General features: G+C 35.5%; 1 protein-coding gene across 1 annotated transcript in view; it reads left to right on the top strand.

Moving 5' to 3' along the window:
* Window positions 1–20,204, top strand: part of CACNA2D1 (calcium voltage-gated channel auxiliary subunit alpha2delta 1) — a 380,220-nt gene that overhangs the window by 352,136 nt on the left and 7,880 nt on the right. The window contains exons 31-37 of the mRNA XM_028158049.2: window positions 1,562–1,633; window positions 2,553–2,705; window positions 2,791–2,843; window positions 4,527–4,582; window positions 4,946–5,075; window positions 7,017–7,126; window positions 8,169–8,251. Of these exons, the coding sequence (XP_028013850.2) occupies window positions 1,562–1,633; window positions 2,553–2,705; window positions 2,791–2,843; window positions 4,527–4,582; window positions 4,946–5,075; window positions 7,017–7,126; window positions 8,169–8,251 (657 nt within the window). The remainder of the gene's footprint in view (window positions 1–1,561; window positions 1,634–2,552; window positions 2,706–2,790; window positions 2,844–4,526; window positions 4,583–4,945; window positions 5,076–7,016; window positions 7,127–8,168; window positions 8,252–20,204) is intronic.

The following is a 20,204-nucleotide window of genomic DNA, read 5'->3' on the forward strand; positions in this document are numbered from 1 at the left end:
TCCTGGGTGGGCATTTTCTAACCAAGGTATACTTACTACTTATCCATGCAGTCTTTCCCCATCTTTTTGCATTTCCTCTAAGTTTGTTCAACACTGTATTCACAATGAGAATTTTTTTTTTAACTAAACCTAAGGATTATATAATCCTATATAATAAAGAGGTAATATATAAATTGACCATCACTGTAACACACAAGATGGCTGGCAGGGGAGGGCAGTTGGGGGCAACCAGGCCTGCAAGAGAGGGCAGTTAGGGATGACCAGGCTGGCAGGGGAGTGGTTAGGGGGCGTGATCAGGCTGGCAGGCAGGCAAGCAGTTGGGAGTCATCAGTCCTGGATTGTGAGAGGGATGTCCAACTGCCCGTTTAGGCCCAAACCGAATGGGACCTAAACGGGCAGTCAGACATCCCTCGAGGGGTGCCAGAATGGAGAGGGTGCGGGCTGGGCTGAGTGACACAACCCACTCCCCCCCCATGCATGAATTTCGTGCACCTAGCCTCTAGTTTATTATAAAGTTCCCTATCATGGATTGTATTTTACATTGCCTTCTATTTTATTTCCATTTGAGAGTTTGAAAAAGCAAATGTGGACTTTTTTTTATTCAAAAGCTGAAGATGCTTTAAGAATGATACTAGATAAACTATTCCAAAAAAATGAATAAGGAAGGATGAATTCCACTCTTCTAGTCATCTTATATGTGTGTATATTTCCCAAGGAAGCAAGGGGTTTATATCATCTGATCACTTCTAGTCATCAAAATTATGTCAATAATTTATTTTTGTAGTTTGTCCATTTTATAGAGACTTTGTAAACATTGATTATGGGAACTATGTTTTTAGAGCAAAGGTTTGGCAAGCTGCTTCCACAGTAGGAAAATGGAATGACCATGTCCCCAACTCTGAAAACAGTGTTTCAAATTGTGGTTTTTATATAATAAAAACTATTAAACTGATTCATGCATTTACACATGATTTCAATTAGGTGGGAATTTATTCCATATTTTAGGATTAATGATTTTTTTCTGTCACAGGCATTTCTTCTTTTGCTTTTAAATTTCAAATGATCCAACCAAGTACTTATATATATAGCTCTAAATATCCCCAGACTGCTCTTTTTTATTATTATTCTATGAAACACGGTGACTAAAATTCATTTAAAAATATAAAATTCATTTAAAAATATTTTCTGTCAAGTCTTAAACATGTGCTTAAAATAATAAAGTAATTATACATTATTAAATATTTTGATCTATTCAGTTTACCGAATGATTCAGATGATTTTTAGAGTGGCAAAAAGATTATTTCTGATTTGTTCTTATGATTTGTTAAGACTAAGTTAACAGTTTTAACTGGATGGATAGTGGTGGAATACAAAGCCCTGGGGGTTTGATATGAATCTATGCATGCCCTTGATTTATTTAATCAAAATCTCTTGAGCATGTGTGTCCAAGAGAAGACATAATCATTCTCCTAGTGTTGTTATAATCATCTACATGTATCAAAGTAATGATACTACAACCTTCTAATCTTTCTAAAAAATGTGTTAACTGTTATGTTTATAGGTAATGGATTGTGTGATTCTAGATGATGGTGGCTTTCTTTTAATGGCAAATCATGATGATTATACTAACCAGGTATGTACCTAAAGGGAAAAAGAACTAAGGTTTCCAAAGTATATTTTCCTAGTTCAACATTACAAAACTCCTTCATACCATAATAGAAATTGATGAGTTGTTTTATTTTTGTTATAAATTTTAAAGTGCTTAATATGATGTAAATCATTAAGATTTGCATCCAAAATATAGGTTTCTTTATGTTTGTTAGTTGAGTTTACTTTCTAGTACTCAAAGTAATTAAAACATATAGTTAAGGATCTTAACATATATAAACTTTTTATTTTTGATCTCTCAGAAATGTAAAATATTCCCATGTATTAAATACTTATCAGTTGATAGTGTCTAACTTAATATTAGGCCGCTTTGAAACAGGTGAAGTTTCTAATCCCTAGTTTGTAAATTGCTAATTGCTTCATAGAAGATTTTGAACAAAGTAGAATTTTTGGTCAACTAATTTCATCTCTGAGTCTACATTTGTGGCTTCTCTTAAAAGAAAAGGAAGGAAAAGATCTCTCAACGATGACCGTTTTTTCTAACTGACAATGTCTATGGCTGGAGTTTAGAAATAAACTCTAGGGTAGTCCTCTACTACCTCCGAGGTTGCCCCTGTGGATGGGGCTCACTCCAGTCCATCACAGTCCCTACAGATTTCTTTCTCAAGTCCCATCCATTTTTCTTATTTGTGCTGTTTCTCATCCTCAGGAGGCATTTGATTGTCCTTAATGCTGAATAAATTGTGTCCATTCCTTCTACAGATATCACACAGCTTTTGAGTATTGAATTAAGCTCATTGCGTTCTTTTGGAATGTTAGATCTGGTTTTAAAACTCCTGAGTAGTTTTAGTACACGATTCTTTGTATTATTTCTTTTCACTGTACTGATTCAGGTATTAATATTTGACTTTAATTTGCAACTTTATTTTTTTTTTTCTGTGCAGATTGGAAGATTTTTTGGAGAGATTGATCCAAGTTTGATGAGACATCTGGTTAATATATCAGTCTATGCTTTTAACAAATCCTACGATTACCAGTCGGTGTGTGAGCCTGGTGCTGCACCAAAACAAGGAGCAGGGCATCGCTCGGCATACGTGGTCAGTGATATCCAAGTCCCCCTCCCTCTCCAGGAGACACTCAGTGTGGATTAAAGCACTGACTTTTTTATTTTATATTTTCTAGCCATCAATTGCAGACATATTACACATTGGCTGGTGGGCAACAGCTGCTGCCTGGTAAGTCAAAATTGTATTTTTATTGGTAAGGAGAGAAAGATGTAAAGAGTAAATAATTGGATGAAAACATGGATTTTGTGACATGTAAATGATTATTATGGGAATTACTCTTTTTATTCCCATTAACGCATATTGGCAATACATATTTATAAATAGTTCTTCTAGGTGATCCTTGTAAGGCTGTTAAAATCATTCCATTTTTTTATGTGAAAACAATGTTATGCTCATGCAAACGCCAGCCTTTCCAGAAGCTTATTTTTCCTATGGGACCTTTGAAACTCTTCATTTGTGTGTCTTCCTTATAGGATACTCAGTCCCTTAAATTGTGGGTGTTTTTATCTCTTCTTTTTATTGCATTCCACATTCAAGTTGGATGCCTTCATCTATCAAATTCCTGACATGATGACTCATCTTTCCACCTCTTTACTGTTCATTCAAAGGCTGGCATAGTTTTAGAGGCATCAATCATCTTGCTGAAATGGATCTAATTCTTTCTTTTCATTGAATCCAACCTCCTTCACCCCCTCACCTATAACCTGCCACCTATGAAAATGAGACATTTAAACTGCTTAGTGAGGCACTGTGGAAAGTCTGAAAGATCAAATTTGTCATTGTTCGGTTCTGCTTAGTCAAGTAACAACTTCCTGTTGTGTCTGGGATCCATTCTCTCCCTCCCTTCCTCGCTGTCACTATACTTCTTTTTTATCAATGCCCAACTTGTATTGTTCTAGCTTTATTCCAGGTAGGTTAATCTTTACGTTCATTTGATATTGAGGCTTTCCCAGCTAAAATTAGATTATAAAGTAGCAAGATTTTAGAATTAAATCCATTATTCTGGGGAAAAATGGTGCTTTCTGTTGTGAAAATGAGATTTCTAAATCTCATATTGAGCCCTAGCTGGTTTGGCTCAATGGATAGAACGTCGGCCTGCAGACTGAAGGGTCCTGAGTTTGATGCCAGTCACAGGCACATGCCCAGGTTGTACGCTCAATCCCTAGTAGGGGGCATGCAAGAGGCAGCCAATCAATGATTCTCTCTAATCATTGATGTTTCTCTCTCTCCCTTCCTCTCTGAAATTACTAAGAATATTTTTTCAAATCTCATATTGATTCTGAAATACTTAATTGCCTCTATGTTATTTTCACTAAACTCAGTTCCAGATGACTCTATACTAATATTTGGCTCAATTGTCCTTTATTATAATATTGAAATATTCTAAATGCCACATATGATATATATATTTCATAAATGTCACACTGTGTGTTTATAAATATAGTTTATAAACCCATGGCACAAAGCCATTTTTGTTTGTTTTTTTTAGGCTTTTTCTTCTACCACAGAGCTTTAAAAACTAAAAGAAGAAAATTCTGACTGTGAAATATTGATATTCTCCTGTTAGACTTACCAAATCTCATTTCATATTATGTCTCCTCACACATGTGTCCCTCATTTGGTTCTACACACCCTGACTTCATGACGTCTTCAACAGAAATAATGTATAATGCTTTGTGTAATTTAAGAATACTTATATAAAATGCTTCTAAATTTTTTATTAACAAATTCTCAATATTTTCCTGAAAGGTGAAAAATATGTTTATAAAAAATTCCTCAGATTTTTATTATATAATTGATAGAGGAAAATATGTAGATTTTAATCACTAATTACTCATATTTAAAATTCAGGTCTATTCTACAGCAGTTTATCTTGAGTTTGACTTTTCCACGGCTTCTGGAGGCAGGTAAGTAAATGCTCAGATATTGCCATAATTAAAATATCCTTTTTGGATGTACTGAATTTAACAAACTCTGAGAAAGAGTGTGTGATAGAAAGAGAATCATCCATTTGACACTTATAGGTTCAAATCTATTTTTCAAAACTTTCCTGTCTTTCATTGGATCTATTTTGTAGCTGTTATATATTTGAATTAATTTTTCCATTGAAAAAATTGCTGGGCACCTATTAAGGGCTACCGCTATATTACCAGCAGTAAACAGCCAATCAAGGTGCCCGCCCTTTTACAGTTGTTTTACTCCATGAAAAAGGAAGGCTCTGGGACTGCCTACCGTGTCCCTTCCTGATGGTGGTCTTCGTTTCCCCACAGCTGAGATGGAAGATGAGGAATTTACAGCCTCTATATCGAAGCAGAGTTGCATCACTGAACAAACGCAGTATTTCTTCGATAATGATAGTAAGTCCTTCAGTGGTGTATTAGACTGCGGAAACTGTTCCAGGTAATTTTTTTTTCCTCATTTCTGGACCAAATAAATTGTATTCACTTTTATAGTCATTACAGAAAATGATGGAGATTGTTGTTGTTTGACTCAGAGAGATATGGATAACTGTTTTAAGATGAAAATATCAGAGATCTTCACTTTCTCTGTAGGTTTCTTAAAAATTATAATTTTTAAATTTAATTTTAACTTAGGTAAGTTATAGTCCCTTCAACTATAATAAATGGTCTTTAAAAAATACCCACTTTTAGGCAGAATAGAGAAATTCTATTATATGTGTGTATTTTCTTGTCTAAAATGACCTATATTAAAATGTTTCTAATATAGAGAAATTTGAAAAATTATTCATTCTAATAAGATTAGGATTAATTATATCAGTAATTCCAAAGCAGATGTATGATTTTTTTTGTTTTGTTTTTACATTTAGTTAGTAAACGGTTTTCAGGGTTGTGTGTTCTAATTCGAAACTGGGAGAAAATATTTCCAAAGGTCAAGGTTAATGTTAGTCACCAGTATCCATAAAACATCTTGAAACATTGTTGGAAGAGATGGAGAATTTAGTTTGGTTGTAATGGGATAGAGGCGAAGTAGGGATGTTTGGTTTTCAGAGGAGAGAGTGATAATCCATGTCACAGGTCCGCTGAGAACAGAGTAGAAAGGCAAAGAGTTGGGATACTTTGTTTTTAGCGACTTCAGGGTGGTTATTGAAGAAGAAATGTTCACATAGAGAAGAGAAAATACGAGGAGATGAGGTAATCTGAGCACATGAAAGGGCTGGAATTGTTAGTTGCTAGGGATTCAAAATAGACGTTTAAAACAGTTAAAAATATTTTCAGGAATGTGTTAACTGAAACTAGCATGAATTTTTAATAAGCATGTTCAATATGATTTGATGACTTTATTTAACTAACCTTTATGTCCTGGGAGGAAGTAGAGTGTATGAAAAGGATAAGGAAGGGGAAGATAGTCAGGCATGATGAACTCAGTAAAAAGCAGACCTCCTTGTTTAGAGATTAGAATATTAGGCTCCCCTCTATCAATGTTTTGCAGGCTCATCAGAAAGAGCTTCAGAATTCTTTGGTCTTCCATTAATTGATGTGCAGTACTAGCAATATGTGCTTTAAAATGGCTAAATTAAATTGCAGAGATAAATGTAATCAAGATATTAGAATGAATCGCAAAAAATCCCACTTTTCCAAAGATATCTTAGAGAAATCACTCTTTAACGATAGTTACATTTTTATCTTGATTGCTAAAGAAGGCAGAGAAGCAGCTTAAGATGTGAAAACTCACACACACAACAAAATACTTCATGAAATGTAAAACTCTTGACTTTCTCTATATGTCCGTTTCCAGTTAAGTAGTTACCACCATGGTTGGCAATTACAATTAACATTTAAGTGTTGTGCCTCAATCACACTAGTCACATTTCAGACTCAATAGCTTTATTATCTATCCTACTGCATAAAGCAAAAAAAAAAAACAAAAAACATTTCCATCATCACGGAAAGTTTATTGATCTAGTCTTTACTCTGCCATATTTGCAGTCTGAGTTTTCTTATGTGTAAAATAAGGTAACTGTGGCTTATTTCCAGTGATAAATACCACAATTCCTTAAACATGTAAAATAAAACATTCTTTCTATGAGTTTCAACAACTAAGTAGTGCTAATTTTGTATTGAGAACTAACATTTTTAAACATGCTTAAAACATTTTTGCATTTTATTTATTCATTTGAGAGAGGTGATAGGTGCATCCTCATACATAAAGCACAGTGACCTGTCTTCTAAACTCATTCTCCTTCTGTTTTACCGTTTATGTTGGTGATACTTCGTGTTTCAAGATGTGATACCATTTTAATGTGTTAAGAATCTTTGAAAATTGTTATTTCTTTCCCAAAAGATACTGTTCTGTTAATTTTTAAAAATATTTCCTTTGCAGGATCTTTCATGTAGAGAAACTTATGAACACCAACTTGGTATTCATAATGGTTGAGAGCAAAGGGACTTGTCCCTGCGACACGCGACTGCTCATACAAGCAGAGCAGACTTGTATCCTTTGACACCAGAGATGTTTGGAATGGAAAACCATCTTGAAATAATGCGTTTTTAACCTTGTCATGTTGTTTATGCTCATCAAATATTATAGAGTGATCACCGCACAGGAAGAATGGACCCCTCATGCAACAATGTGTTTTGGAGGTCAAGGCTGATGTTGCTATACAGGCACCAAAAGGATAGAAAAGGTTTCTTACTCACAGAATGAAGTTTGGTGGCGAGAGCAGTGCAGATTCCCAAGTAGATGGGAAAATGGCCTGAGAGAGCTGGGAGGAGCACCTGTCTTGGTTAGGCAGCAGTGCTGGGTTCTTGCCTGTGCTGACTGGCGCTTGGGTGGTTCAAACTTCCCAGGCAGTGCCAAAGGAGGGAGCACTCCACCCCGGCTCTCCTACCTGCTCACCTAGATGTGGGACAGAAGGAAAGGGGGCATTGTGGCTTGAAAGCTGTCAATAATCCAAAATGCAGTCAGATATGGTATATGCATCCATTGGAATATCATTCAGTCTTAAAAGGAAGGAAACCCTGTTGTATGCTATAACGGCTAAAACTACTTCTGGGGTAAACATGCAAAAGGGCATGCAATGACTATCAAGCACTTATGCAGAGGTTCTATAGAGCGTCTATAATTTTTTTTTTTCCAAAAATAGCAGGAGCAAATGCTAAAAAAGTTCTCACCTATGTTTGGAATTGACATTTATTATTAGAAATTGGTTTATGTCTATCTTTGCCCCCCGGGTTCTCCCCTGTGCTGTTTTATAAGTATAACCCTGTCTTATACTCTACATCATTCATCCACTTTTATGTGCCAGGGACCATATGCGGTCAAATTTTAAAAAGCTGATCTCTTCACACAGCCTCTAGTCTGACAAGAAAAGTTTGTGGCAGTTTAATCCCTAAGTAGTTGAATTGGTTGTGTTGGGTTAGAGTAATGACATAGGTATCTCTTACTTGCTTTGAGAAATAAATATATTGCATTTTCTTTTTTTAATTGTGTGTGGGGGGAAGTAATTTCATATTCCTTAACAAGGTTCTTTAGCTGATGGTCCTGATCCTTGTGTTATGGTTAAGCAACCCAGATACCGAAAGGGGCCTGAGGTCTGCTTTGATAACAATGACTTGGTAAGACCAAATGTTTACTGTATTAAAATACTTTATCTCAATGGTCCTTATCCATAAGAATTTAAAGAGCCATGGTGTTTCTCATTAGCATGATGTACTTTCTGGTAAATAGATTTTTTTCATTTCAATATTTTTCATAGTTAGAATAAGCTTACCGGTTGCTTCTTCTATCTGTCCTTTCCACAAAAATTGTACTTTCAAACATAATTCCAATCAATTTACTAATAATCCAACATTAGAAATCTGGTGATTTTAAAGACTTTCATGGGCAGTAAATGTTACGTATGGTATATAAGTTGTCTGCCTTCATTTATATTCCAACCTTGAAGATGTAAAAGTTATTTTTATTAATTTGGGTTCATTCAGGGAATTTAAAAACCTGTTAAATAGCTATTATCTAATTATTTTGTAATTCTACTTTTTTTTACATGGTTTCTGATTCTATCATAGATTATATATATATTATTTCTCTTAACTATTCTTAGATTGTTTGAAATTAGACCAGGTGAATTACACAGGGTTAAGTTGATAAATAAAATTTTACAAAGCATATTTTAACAAACTGCTAATTTTCCTATAGGTCAGCTGTCTTCCTCTAACACTGTTATCACTGTGTCAGTAATCAGCTTTATGCTTTTAAAATTATTTTAGTTAAGAAACTTTGTTCTCAAACATAAAGGTTACAAAATGCCTGTCCACTTTCAAAAATTAATTTTAAATATAATATTCAATACTCTGATTCTTCAGGGTGTGCCTTTACATTTAGTGGTTTGCACACACACTGCATTATTATCTTAGGAATTGTTTATTCTAAAAATAGGACCAATCATTTACTGACTGATGTGCATTTGTAGAGGTTATTATTTATTTAGAATAGACTTGCCTACTATGTACTTTTGCATTTCCATAGATACATATTATGCAATTAGATAAATTATAATTGGTGCAAAGAAGAAAATATGGAGAATAAGGCTAAAAAAGCAAGATGTTTTAGCAAGTATATATCTCTGTTATCTCTGCAAGGACTACTGATTATTCCCTTTGATGGGGAAATGATTCAGAATTGCTAATTGTTCTTTTTCATTTTACCCAGTTAGGTTATTTTATCTACTACACCTTCAGGAGCTTTGCCCTTGTCAAATCATTGCCCAAAGAATGTTGTATGTGGGCCCAAGGGTAGTATCGCTCATCAGCTATTTGCCATCAAAGACTGAGGTTAAATTCCTTCAGATGAACTTTAAAGATCATATAAAATTCCTGTTACTCAAAAATATCTTTACCCTATGAAGCTCTATATTTTGATCAAGGCATTAAAAGATTTAAGACAAAAATGTTCAAATTGCTATAAATTATACAGTGGATTGTGGGTGAAAGTACAACTCTTGCTCTGTAGCTTAATGTGCTAATAATGTCTGTTTAGCAGTGGAATATTTCAGTAACGCTTATTTGCAATGGTCACTGTGAATCTGCTCTGGATGGAGGCTCACATAAACTGCTAACTGCCGGCAAATTGCATGAAATCTCATCTTGTATGTCTTCTTTTTTGTGTTTTCTTTCCTTTTCCTGTACTTGCTACTTTGCCCGTTATTAATAGGATCAACTTATATGCACAACGAGTCGTGCCTGTACCATGATGTCTGCTCCTATCTTCATTTTACTGCAAGTTTTCATGTGGTGTGGATGGTCAGTCACTTTCTCTAATTTTTCTGTTTTTGTGTTTGGCTCGAAATTTTAAAAAATAATCTATATCCCTAAATGCACCATAACTGTCCTGAAACCAGGTTATTAACATACCAGTACTAATTGTAAATAGCTAATTTCAAATGTCGCATAAGTTTCTAATTTTAAACTGAACATAACATTCTATATTTATTTAAAAATAAGTATTTTCTCAAATAAGTCAATGTGGGAAAAAAATTATACATGCTTCATGATGTCTCAATTTTACTAAAGAGAAATACCTAAGGACAATTATTAGAGCTGGTCATCTCAATTTAATCATTACTTAATAATTCAATTATTCTTTTTTTAAACAACTTTTTAGATTTTTACTGCCAAAATTTTCGTGTTCTTATATTGTATAAGTGCTTCCAATTTCATTTTACTTAATATCACTCACATTATCTAGGGCAAAATAATCATGATTTATTAACCTTTTGCCATTTACTGAATTACATAATCAGTGTAACTAAATATATGTTTTAGGGCCTGAGTTGTGTTCAGGGTTCCACTTGCAGTTTTGCGGTTTCTTTTCTGATGGCCTTGATTCACTGTGATTATTATAACTAGAGCAACTTTGGTTGTGTTTGTTCTCCCGTCATTATTGTCCAGGTAGTCATTGATTAGGAAACCACTAGATGGAGATGTGGCCATTACTATGGATGGAGTGAGCTTACCAGAGGGGAAAAGGGAGTAGCAGAAGGATATTCAGAAAACAACTGCATTTGTCCTGGGATAATAAAATAATGGTTTTCACAGAAAAAAAAAAAATTCCAAGTGAAGAAACTTATCTGGTTTAAAATACCAAAATTAAATTCTCTCTCTGTATGAACATTTTTTAAACAATATCATTCGTCCCTTACCCTGGCTGGTGTGGTTTAGTTGGTTAAGCATCGTCCCATGCACCAGAAGTCATCGGTTCTATTCCCAGTCAGGGTACATTCCCTGGTGTAGAGGCATGCAGGAGGCAGCTAGTAAATTTCTCTACCTAAAAAAAAAAAAAATAATTAAAAAAATAATTGATCCCTTAAAGATGATTACATAGGTAAGCATAACATTTTCTATTGGTGTCCCTATTTATAATCATAATAGAAATGAGCAAACTATAGCTTAAGGGTGAAGACTAGTATAAAAAGTTACTTCCATCGATCACAGATTTTTTTAGATAAAATTTATAGGCTACCATTTAGAGGCAAATATGCATGGCAACTTCCTTTGAATAGGTCACTTCTAGTTTTAACTTAAAAACCTTTAGGCAACTACCTGACAGGTGGGGCTCAGTTGGTTGGAGTATCGTCCTGTGTACCAGAAGGTTGCAGGTTCGATTCCCAGTCAGGGCACATATAGGAGACAGCCAATTGATATCTCTAGCTATCTCTATCACATCCATGTTTCTCTCTCAATCCCTTCCTCCTCTCTAAAATAAATTTTAAAAATCTATATTTAATAATGAATTAATCAAGACCCCCAAAATATAATTTTTTATATATTTTTCTCACCATAACTATAAATTTACTAAGAAAATTAATATCACCATGAACCCCAATATTTAGAAGCAATAAAAGTTAAAATCTAAGCTTCAGTGTTAGTCTGAATATAAGTAGGAATCTGTGTGAATTAGATTCTGCTCACAGAAAAGCTGGGACAGAGGTGTCATCTTCTAAATGGTGACCGCTCTCTAAACATTTGAATAGTGACTCTGTCTAAAGCTAGGACCCTTACACCCTGTGGAGTCCAAAAGGATATAGATTATAGGTATCTATGAAGCCCATGCCATGAGGACTTTATTAAAACACAAGTATTCAAATTCAAATGAGACCTTTTGACAAGAGCTTTTTGAAGAATGAAGTGGTAAAAAAGAACAAAAGAAAAATAAACATGAAGCTGAAGTTTGTTGTTGTTTTTTTTATCAAAGAAGAAATTAAAGCTAGCCAATATGTCCATTGAGGAAGTTCATTATTTTATGCAAACCTAATTTATAAAAACACATTATTGGGTACATGAAAAATGATTATGGAGAAATAAATGGGTGTATATGTACATAGGTGAACAAATGCACTACCTACTTCATTAGTTAATGTAAGTATGTTAAGATGCTGTGTAAGAGAACAAATTAAGAGTTTTATAGATTGTTCTTTGAAGCTGTTATGGGTGACTTAAGTACAGACCTATCTAAATTTGAAAGTTAGCCATTGTTTGGTAGATGTCTTCACCAGTGATTTGCCTTTTGAAGGAAATTTAATGGTGACTGTAATTCAGAAAAGAAAGAGCCAAAACTTCTTAACCAAGTTACTGAAAATTTTCTCTTGGGAAAATTATTCATAAATTTATTTAAATAAATTAAAAATTATTGTGCTCTTACTATGTGCAACTAGTCACCCCAGGTTCTGGTTTTGGAAAGAGTAATTGTTTAGTAATAGTTGTTTAACAAGGTAAAATGGAAGAGATTTTAGTCACCAAGTATACACAGTCTTAAAAAGTTAGCCTTGGGGCAAAAGCATATGAATATATAACTATGGTTTAGATGTTGTTGGGTTTTTTTAATGAATAACTGAAAAGTGAAAATAGGAATGAGGAATTTTCAGTGTATCTTTTTAAAGATTCCTTTGAGAGACATCCCTGGAAATAAATCTACTAAAATTAATTACTCTATTGTAATATATATATATTGGCACTGTATAATCTGTCATACTGAAACAAGGTACCAATCTCTTATTTTCTACTATAGTAATCTTTTAAAAAATCAGACTTGATTGACCTGGTCATGATGTTAGTGGGAGTTTGGTCACTTTAAAACAGAAATGCTGGAGTTCCACCCATACCAATGCATTTGTGATTTGGAATGTTTTTAGAATATAGCTCATAGTTTACTTGCATGGAATAATCTCAAGTCTTGGTAAATGTAGTTGCCCATGCATGAGAAAGCATGATCAGGAAACTGAAGAGGCAGATTTTTTTAGTGTGAATCAACTTACAGATTTCAGGGACTCCAAATAACTTATCTAAACTACCACATTGCAGGCTAAAACAGACATATCTCATCATCACACAGGGGAAATGAAACCCCACCCCCCTCAAAAAAACAAACACAAATTTAAAAATAAAGAAAATGGATTCAAGCCAGAGAGAATATTTTTCTTTCCATAATACATTTCTAGGATAATTTTTACATTAATAAGAATTTCTTTGATAAATATATCCATAATGCATTAATGGGTCTTGTTTGTGGTCTAATTTTCTGTTCCATCAGAAACCAAAGAACTTATAAGCATATATGCATAGGACACAGAAAATAGGTGAAAGCCTAGGGTGGGGTGGGAGATGGGTGAAGGGGGGAAAATAGGGGACATCTGTAATACTCTCAAAAATAAATTTTTTTAAAAAGCAGAATAATATGAAAAACACACACCACTTAATTAAAACTTAGGAGACACACTCCTGGTATAATAACAATTAAGCTTTAAGTTAGTATTTTGTGTTTATAACTAATCAATATATGTGCCACTTTACTGAGTACCTCCTATTTATTATGTACTTACTCTACTTGTGAGATATTTGAGATATGTATAAACTAAAAAAAATTATTTTTAATCTGAAATGTAATTAAGAACTCTGTTTTTAATCTGGTAACCCTACCTACCAGGGAAAAGTATCTGAACAAAGAGAAGAAAGAGCGCAAAAGCCCTGAGATAGTAAACACCTTCACCTGTTGCAGAAACAGCCAGTGTTATTGGAGCAGAATGAGTGGTGAGGGAGGGGAGAGGAATACAGGAAGGTGAAGCTGGAAAGACAGCCAAGTCCCAGACCATATAATGCTTTGTCGAGAAATTTTGCTCTGAGAGCGATAAGAAATTTCAAGAAAGGCAGTGAAATGATTTAATGTATGGTTTTTAGAAGACTACTTTTTGAGAAAATAAAAGGACAAAAGTAGAAACAATGAGACAGCCTTGCAGGAGTACAGGCAAGAAGTGATGGTGACTTAGATATGAGAAGTAGTAGGTTTTGTGATAGAAGACATGCTGATGGATTAGATTTGAGAAAAAAGGAGGAAACACAGATGACTTGTTGTCTTTGACCTGATCCACTACTCCTAAATCTGTCATTTAGAAAAATAATGTTTTGGGGCAAGCTTGATATCTTTCTGAGACCATATAAGAGTAGAGGTGGTAGAGATCAATGAATGTGAAGGTCAGAGGAGAATTTAGGGCTAAAGATATAAAAATGTGAGTAATTGAGGTTCTGGTCCAAGGTGGTGACATAGTAGGCCCCAAGACACACCAAACCTATACCTATAAACTGAAATTCATTCTGAAAGAAATCCAGCTGAGTGACCCCTATACTTTGGATGATCAAGAAAATACCCACATTGAAATGGGTAGGAAATGCTGAGACACACTATCGCCATAAACCTCACATCTGGCACATCAACCTATAATCAAGAGGCAACTCACAACTCCCAGGTTCTTCCTGAAGGGTTTCGATTGAACATCTAGCACCTCAACTTTTAAGATTTCCACCTGATGATGAGCCCCCAAAACATGTAGCTCCCAAAGTCATTGGGGGCTTGCATCCATGAGACCCACAAGACCATAGCAAACAAAAAGTTTTTAATGGGCCTATGAGGACTCACTATGGCCATCCTCCCAGGGCTCAGAGAAGAGAGAGCAGCCAGAAATGCCTTCTCCCAGTCTTTCCCTGCCCGAGGATATTTGCATACTTTAACCTTTTGCACTCGGATGTTGAGATTAAAATTACTCTTTGAATGTATCAATAATTTGAAATATAAAAAAAATCCAAATAAATAAGTTTGTATGAAAAGAAACTCCAGTTTTTTATTCTACTGCTACGCTTTGTAAAATCTGGGGTATTTAAAAAATTAAATCCCGAGTAGAATAAAGGAATCGAGAAAAAAGCGAGTGCAAAGGGTTAAAAGCTTTTGCCTGAGAATAAAGTCCTCTAATTTAGCACATATATAGCAGCTGACTATGGCCTTCCCTGAAAGGCTGGCCACAGTAGAAGATGCCTCCATGCTCATCCTTTGACCCACTCCAGGTCTCTGGTATCTCTCTGAGAAGATTTTTGAACATATCTGGCATCTTGGCTTATGAACCACCACTCTAAGAATGCACCCTTGATCACTTGGCTCTGGTGGCCAGCACAGCTGGCATTCACAGGTAATATAGGACTGTAGCAAACAAACAGTTCTTAATCAGCTGTCCTCCCAGAGCTCAGTGCAGAGGGAGCTAACAGAAATGCCCATCTCCAAGCCTTTCCTGAAAGGCTTGCATATTTTAAAAGATGCTTGCTTTTGCTCTAGCCTCCAGTCAGCTTGAATCTGGGTGTAACAGATTCCTCCCCCGCTGGGACAATGTACTCAAAAGACACATGTAATGTTGCTCAACATCACTCACTATTCATCAGGGAAATACAAATCAAAACCACAATGAGATACCATCTCACACCTATTGGAATGGCTTCAAGAAGATAAGCAACAATAAGTGCAGGCAGGGATGTGAGAAAAGGGAACCTTTGTACACTGTTGGTTGGAGTATAAATTGGTACAACCAGAATGGAAAACAATAGGGAGGTTTCTCAAATAATTAACACTGGAATATTTGTTAGCTATGAGAGAGGAGGACATTCTGCCATTCTTAATAACATGGTTAGGCCTGGAGCATATTGTGCTAAGTGAAATAAGTCAGACAGAAAAAGACAAGCACTTTGTATGATATCACTTATATATGGAACCTTACAAAACAAAACAAAACAAAACAAAAAAAAATTGTAAAACAGAATAAATAGTAGCTATCAGAGTATGGAAAGGGAGGTGAGGGAATAGAACAGATGTTGTTCAAGGGTACAAACAACAAGTAGTAAATAAGTCCTAGATATCTAATGCACAGTACAATGAATATACATAATAGCATTGTATTAAAATCATCAAACAGAGAGACTAGACCTTAATTATTACAACTACTAAAAAGAAAGGATCATTACATAACATGATAGAGGTACTAATTATTACTACAGTGACAATCATATTACAGTATATTCATCCATCAAATTAACACATTGTACACCTTAAATTTATACAATGTTATATTTCAAAAATCCTAATAGAGTAATATGCAAATTGATCATCACTCCAACAGAATACGGCCCCCCCATGTGGTCAAAGATGGCTGGCAGGGGAGGGCAGTTGTGGGCAATCAGGCCAGCAGGGGAGGGCAGTTGGGAGGGACCAGGCCTGTAAGGGAGGACAGGTGGGGAGCAATCAGACCTGCAGGGGAGAGCAGTTAGGGGGGACCGGGCTGGCAGAGGAGGGCAATTGGGGGGAACCAGGCCGGGAGGGGAGGGCAGTTTGGGGGGACCAGGCCTGCAGGAGAGGACAGTTGGGGGTGACCAGGCCAGCAGGGGAGGGCAGTTAGGGGCAATCGGGCTGGCAGGGGAGCAGTTAGGTGTCTATCAGGCTGGCAGGGGAGTGGTTAGGGGCAATCAGGCAGGCAGGCAAGCAGTTGGGAGCCAGCAGTCCTGGATTGTGGGAGGACAGTCAGACATCCCTTGAGAGGTCCCAGATTGGAGAGGGTACAGGCTGGGCTGAGGGACACACACACACCCGTGCATGAATTGCATGCACCGGGCCTCTAGTCTCCTTATATAAAAGGCTAAGTTACCATCCGTCTGACTGACCAGTCGACTGGCCGGTACATATGACATGCACTGAGCACCAGGGGGCAGATGCTCAACGCAGGAGCTGCCAAGCTGCAGTGACTTGGCAGCAGCAGTTCTCAGGTGACGCACCCTGGAACCAAAGAGGGGGGATCCTGATTCCTTTCAATGTGCACGAATCTGTGCACCGGGCCACTAGTATTTCACTAACACCCATTATAATTATCAAAGTAGAAGACAAGGAGCGAATCTTAAAAGGAGTAAGAAAAAAACTGCTGTGTACAAGGGAACCCCTAAGACTATCTGACTGAAGGTAGTGGCACATAATAATCAAAGTGCTAAAGAACACACCTGCCAAACAGGAATACCCAGGAAAATTGTCCTTTAGAATTGAAGAAGAGTGAGTTTTGAGACAAGCAAAAACAGAAGGAATTTATAGCCACTAGATTTATAAGAAATGTTAAAGACTCTTCTTTAAGTGCAGGCAAAACTGTTAATTAGTAACAGGAAATCATATGAAACTATAAATGTCATTGATAAAGGTAAATGCATAGTTAAATTAAGATTATTATAATGGTGGTGGGTTAATAATCACATATATCTAATATGATTGTTAAAGGGTTAATCCTGGTGTATGAGACAGATTATGATCATATGGTTTGGCTTCTTAACAGTGTGACTGGGCAAATGGCTTATTTTTTGAAACTTGCATTCTGTATAAAATCTGGACACAATACCTACTTCATTGGGCATCCACGAGAAACAATTGAGATAATTTCTGTGATGAGTTGCACAGTGATTTGCAAATTTGCTCCCAAAATAGATCTTAGTTCAAAAAAATGTAGTGAAATAACTATAATATAATTATTACACAAGATAAAAAATGTAAATTGTGATATCAAAAACAAAATAAGATGGAGAGAGGGTAAAAATGTAAGGCTTTAGAATGTATTCAAACTTAACCTTTTGCACTCGGATGTCGAGTGTGACTCAACACGGTTAGCATTAGAATAAAGGAATTGAGAAAAAAAGCAAGCAAGTGCAAAGGGTTAAAATGTTACCACCTTAAAATACAGTGTTAAAAGATGTTTTACATAAGCCTTTAGTAACCACAAAGCAAAAATATACTGCATACCCAAAGATAAAGGGAAAGGGATTTAAACAGACCACTACAGGAACACATCAAATCAGAAAGGAAGAGAGTAAGAGAAGTAAAGGTAACAAAGGAATTTGAAAACAGCTAGAAAACTATTAACAAAATACCTATCAATAATTAAATGTAAATGAACTAAATTTTCTAATTTAAAGACATAAATTGGCAGAATGGATTTTTTAAAGACAAAATTATAAGCTGTGCACAAGAGACATACTTCAGTTTTAAAGGCACACACACATTGATTGTGAAGGAATGGAAACAGATATTCCATGCAAATGGAAACCAAAAGAAAGTTTAGGTAGCTTTTCTTAAACAAAATAGACTTTCAGACAAAAATTGTAATAAAAAGCCCTGGCCAGTTATCTTGGTTGGGGCATTTTCCCATGCGCCAAAAAGTTGGGGGTTTGATTCCCAGTTGGGGTGCATATAGTAGGCAAATGATTGATATTTTTCTCTTACATCAATGTTCTCCCCCACTATTATTCCCCACCCAACTCCCCACCCCCTCTCTCTAAACATATGCTTGGGTGAAGATTTTAAAAAATCTGTAATAAGAAACAAAGTCATTATATAATGATAAAGGAGTTATTTAAAAAGAGGATATAACCTTTATAAATATTTATGCATAAGCATAAAGCACCTAAATATATCAATTAAATATTAACAGACAAAAAGGGAGAAATAGACAGCAATCTACATATATAAAAGCCTAAGCGACCATCTGACCATTCGACCAATCGCCCAGTAGCTATGATGCCCAATGACCACCAAGGGGCAGACACTCCAACCAGTAGAGGAGAGAGCCTGATTCCTCGCAGAATCAGCCATGCGTTAGGTTGCTGCTAGGGCACTGTCAGCCCCGAATCTGCTTCACCCGCACCCTGGACCCAGAGAGGTCCCTTGGCCTGGCCTGTAGGGATTGGGCCGAAACCAGCTCTCTGACATTCCCCGAGGGGTCCCAGATTGTGAGAGGTCACAGGCCAGGCCGAGGGACCCCTCCAGTACATGAATCTGTGCACCGGGCCTCTAGTACAATAATATTAGGTGACATTAATTCCCTACTTTCATCAGGGGTTATAACATCTAGATAGAAAATCAATGAGGAAACTTTGGAACTAAGTGACAAGTTAGAGCAGAAGAACATAAGAGATATTAACAACATTCCACCCCAAAGCAGCAGAATAGACATTCTTCTAAACTGCATGGGGAACATTCTCCACAATAGGACATATTTTATGCCATAAAAGACTTAATAAACGTAAGATGATTATTATATCAAAAAGAAATTAAGCATCCTTTTGACCACAAGTGTATGACAATAGAAATCAATTACATGGAGAAAACTGGAAAATTTATAAATGTGTGGAGATTAAGCAACATGCTCTTAAATAATCATCATTCAAAGAAGAAATCAAAAGAGAAATAGAAATGGAAGTAAAACATACCAAAACTATGGGAAATAGCAAAGTACTTCTAAAGGGAAAGTTCATGGTGATAAATACCTATACTAACAATTTTAAAAATCTCAAATAACCTAAATCTATACCTCTAGGATGTTTAAAAAAAAAGAAGAAGAAGAACTAATCACAACGGTATTAGAAGTCAGGGAATAACAAAGACCATAGCAGAAACAAATAAATAATCAGAGACTAAAAAGACAATAGAAAAGTTAAATGAAACAAAAGGTAATTAAAATAGACAAACCATTAGCTGGCCTTCCCAAGACAAAAAGAGAGAGAACTCATAAGATTAGAAATGAAAAAGATGTTAAAATTGACATCAAAGAAGTACAGAGGATCAAAGAACGATTATATGCCAACAACTTTGGACAATAGAAGAAATGGATAAATTTCTAGAAACAAACATCCTCTCAAGGCTGAATCATGAATAAATATAAATTTAAGCAAACCAATGACTAATAAATCAATTGAATCACTTATCAAAAACCTCCCAACAAAGAGAAGTCCAGGACAAGACGGTTTCACTGGTGAATCCTCCCAGACACTTAAAAAAGAAATACCAATTCTCCTCAAATCTTTTAAAATGTTGAAGAGGAGGGAACAAGTCTAAATTCATTTTACAAGACCAGGCTTGGCATGGTCCCAAAACCAGACGAGACTACAAAAAAGAAAAGTAAGGCTGATATTCTTGATGAACATAGATGTAAACATCCTCAACAAATTAAATGAAACAATACATTAAAAGGATCATATACAAATGAGATTTATTCCAGCGATGTAAGGATGTTTTAACATCTGCAAATAAATCAATATAATATACTACATTGACAAACTGAATGATAAAGATCATGTGATAATTTCAACACATGCACAAAAAGGATTTACTAAATTTAACATGCAATTTTTTTTTCTGCAGATTTAAAAGCAATAATTTTTCATATTGGGAATA

This window comes from Eptesicus fuscus, chromosome 14, assembly GCF_027574615.1.
Source record: "Eptesicus fuscus isolate TK198812 chromosome 14, DD_ASM_mEF_20220401, whole genome shotgun sequence".
Lineage (NCBI taxonomy): Eukaryota > Metazoa > Chordata > Mammalia > Chiroptera > Vespertilionidae > Eptesicus > Eptesicus fuscus.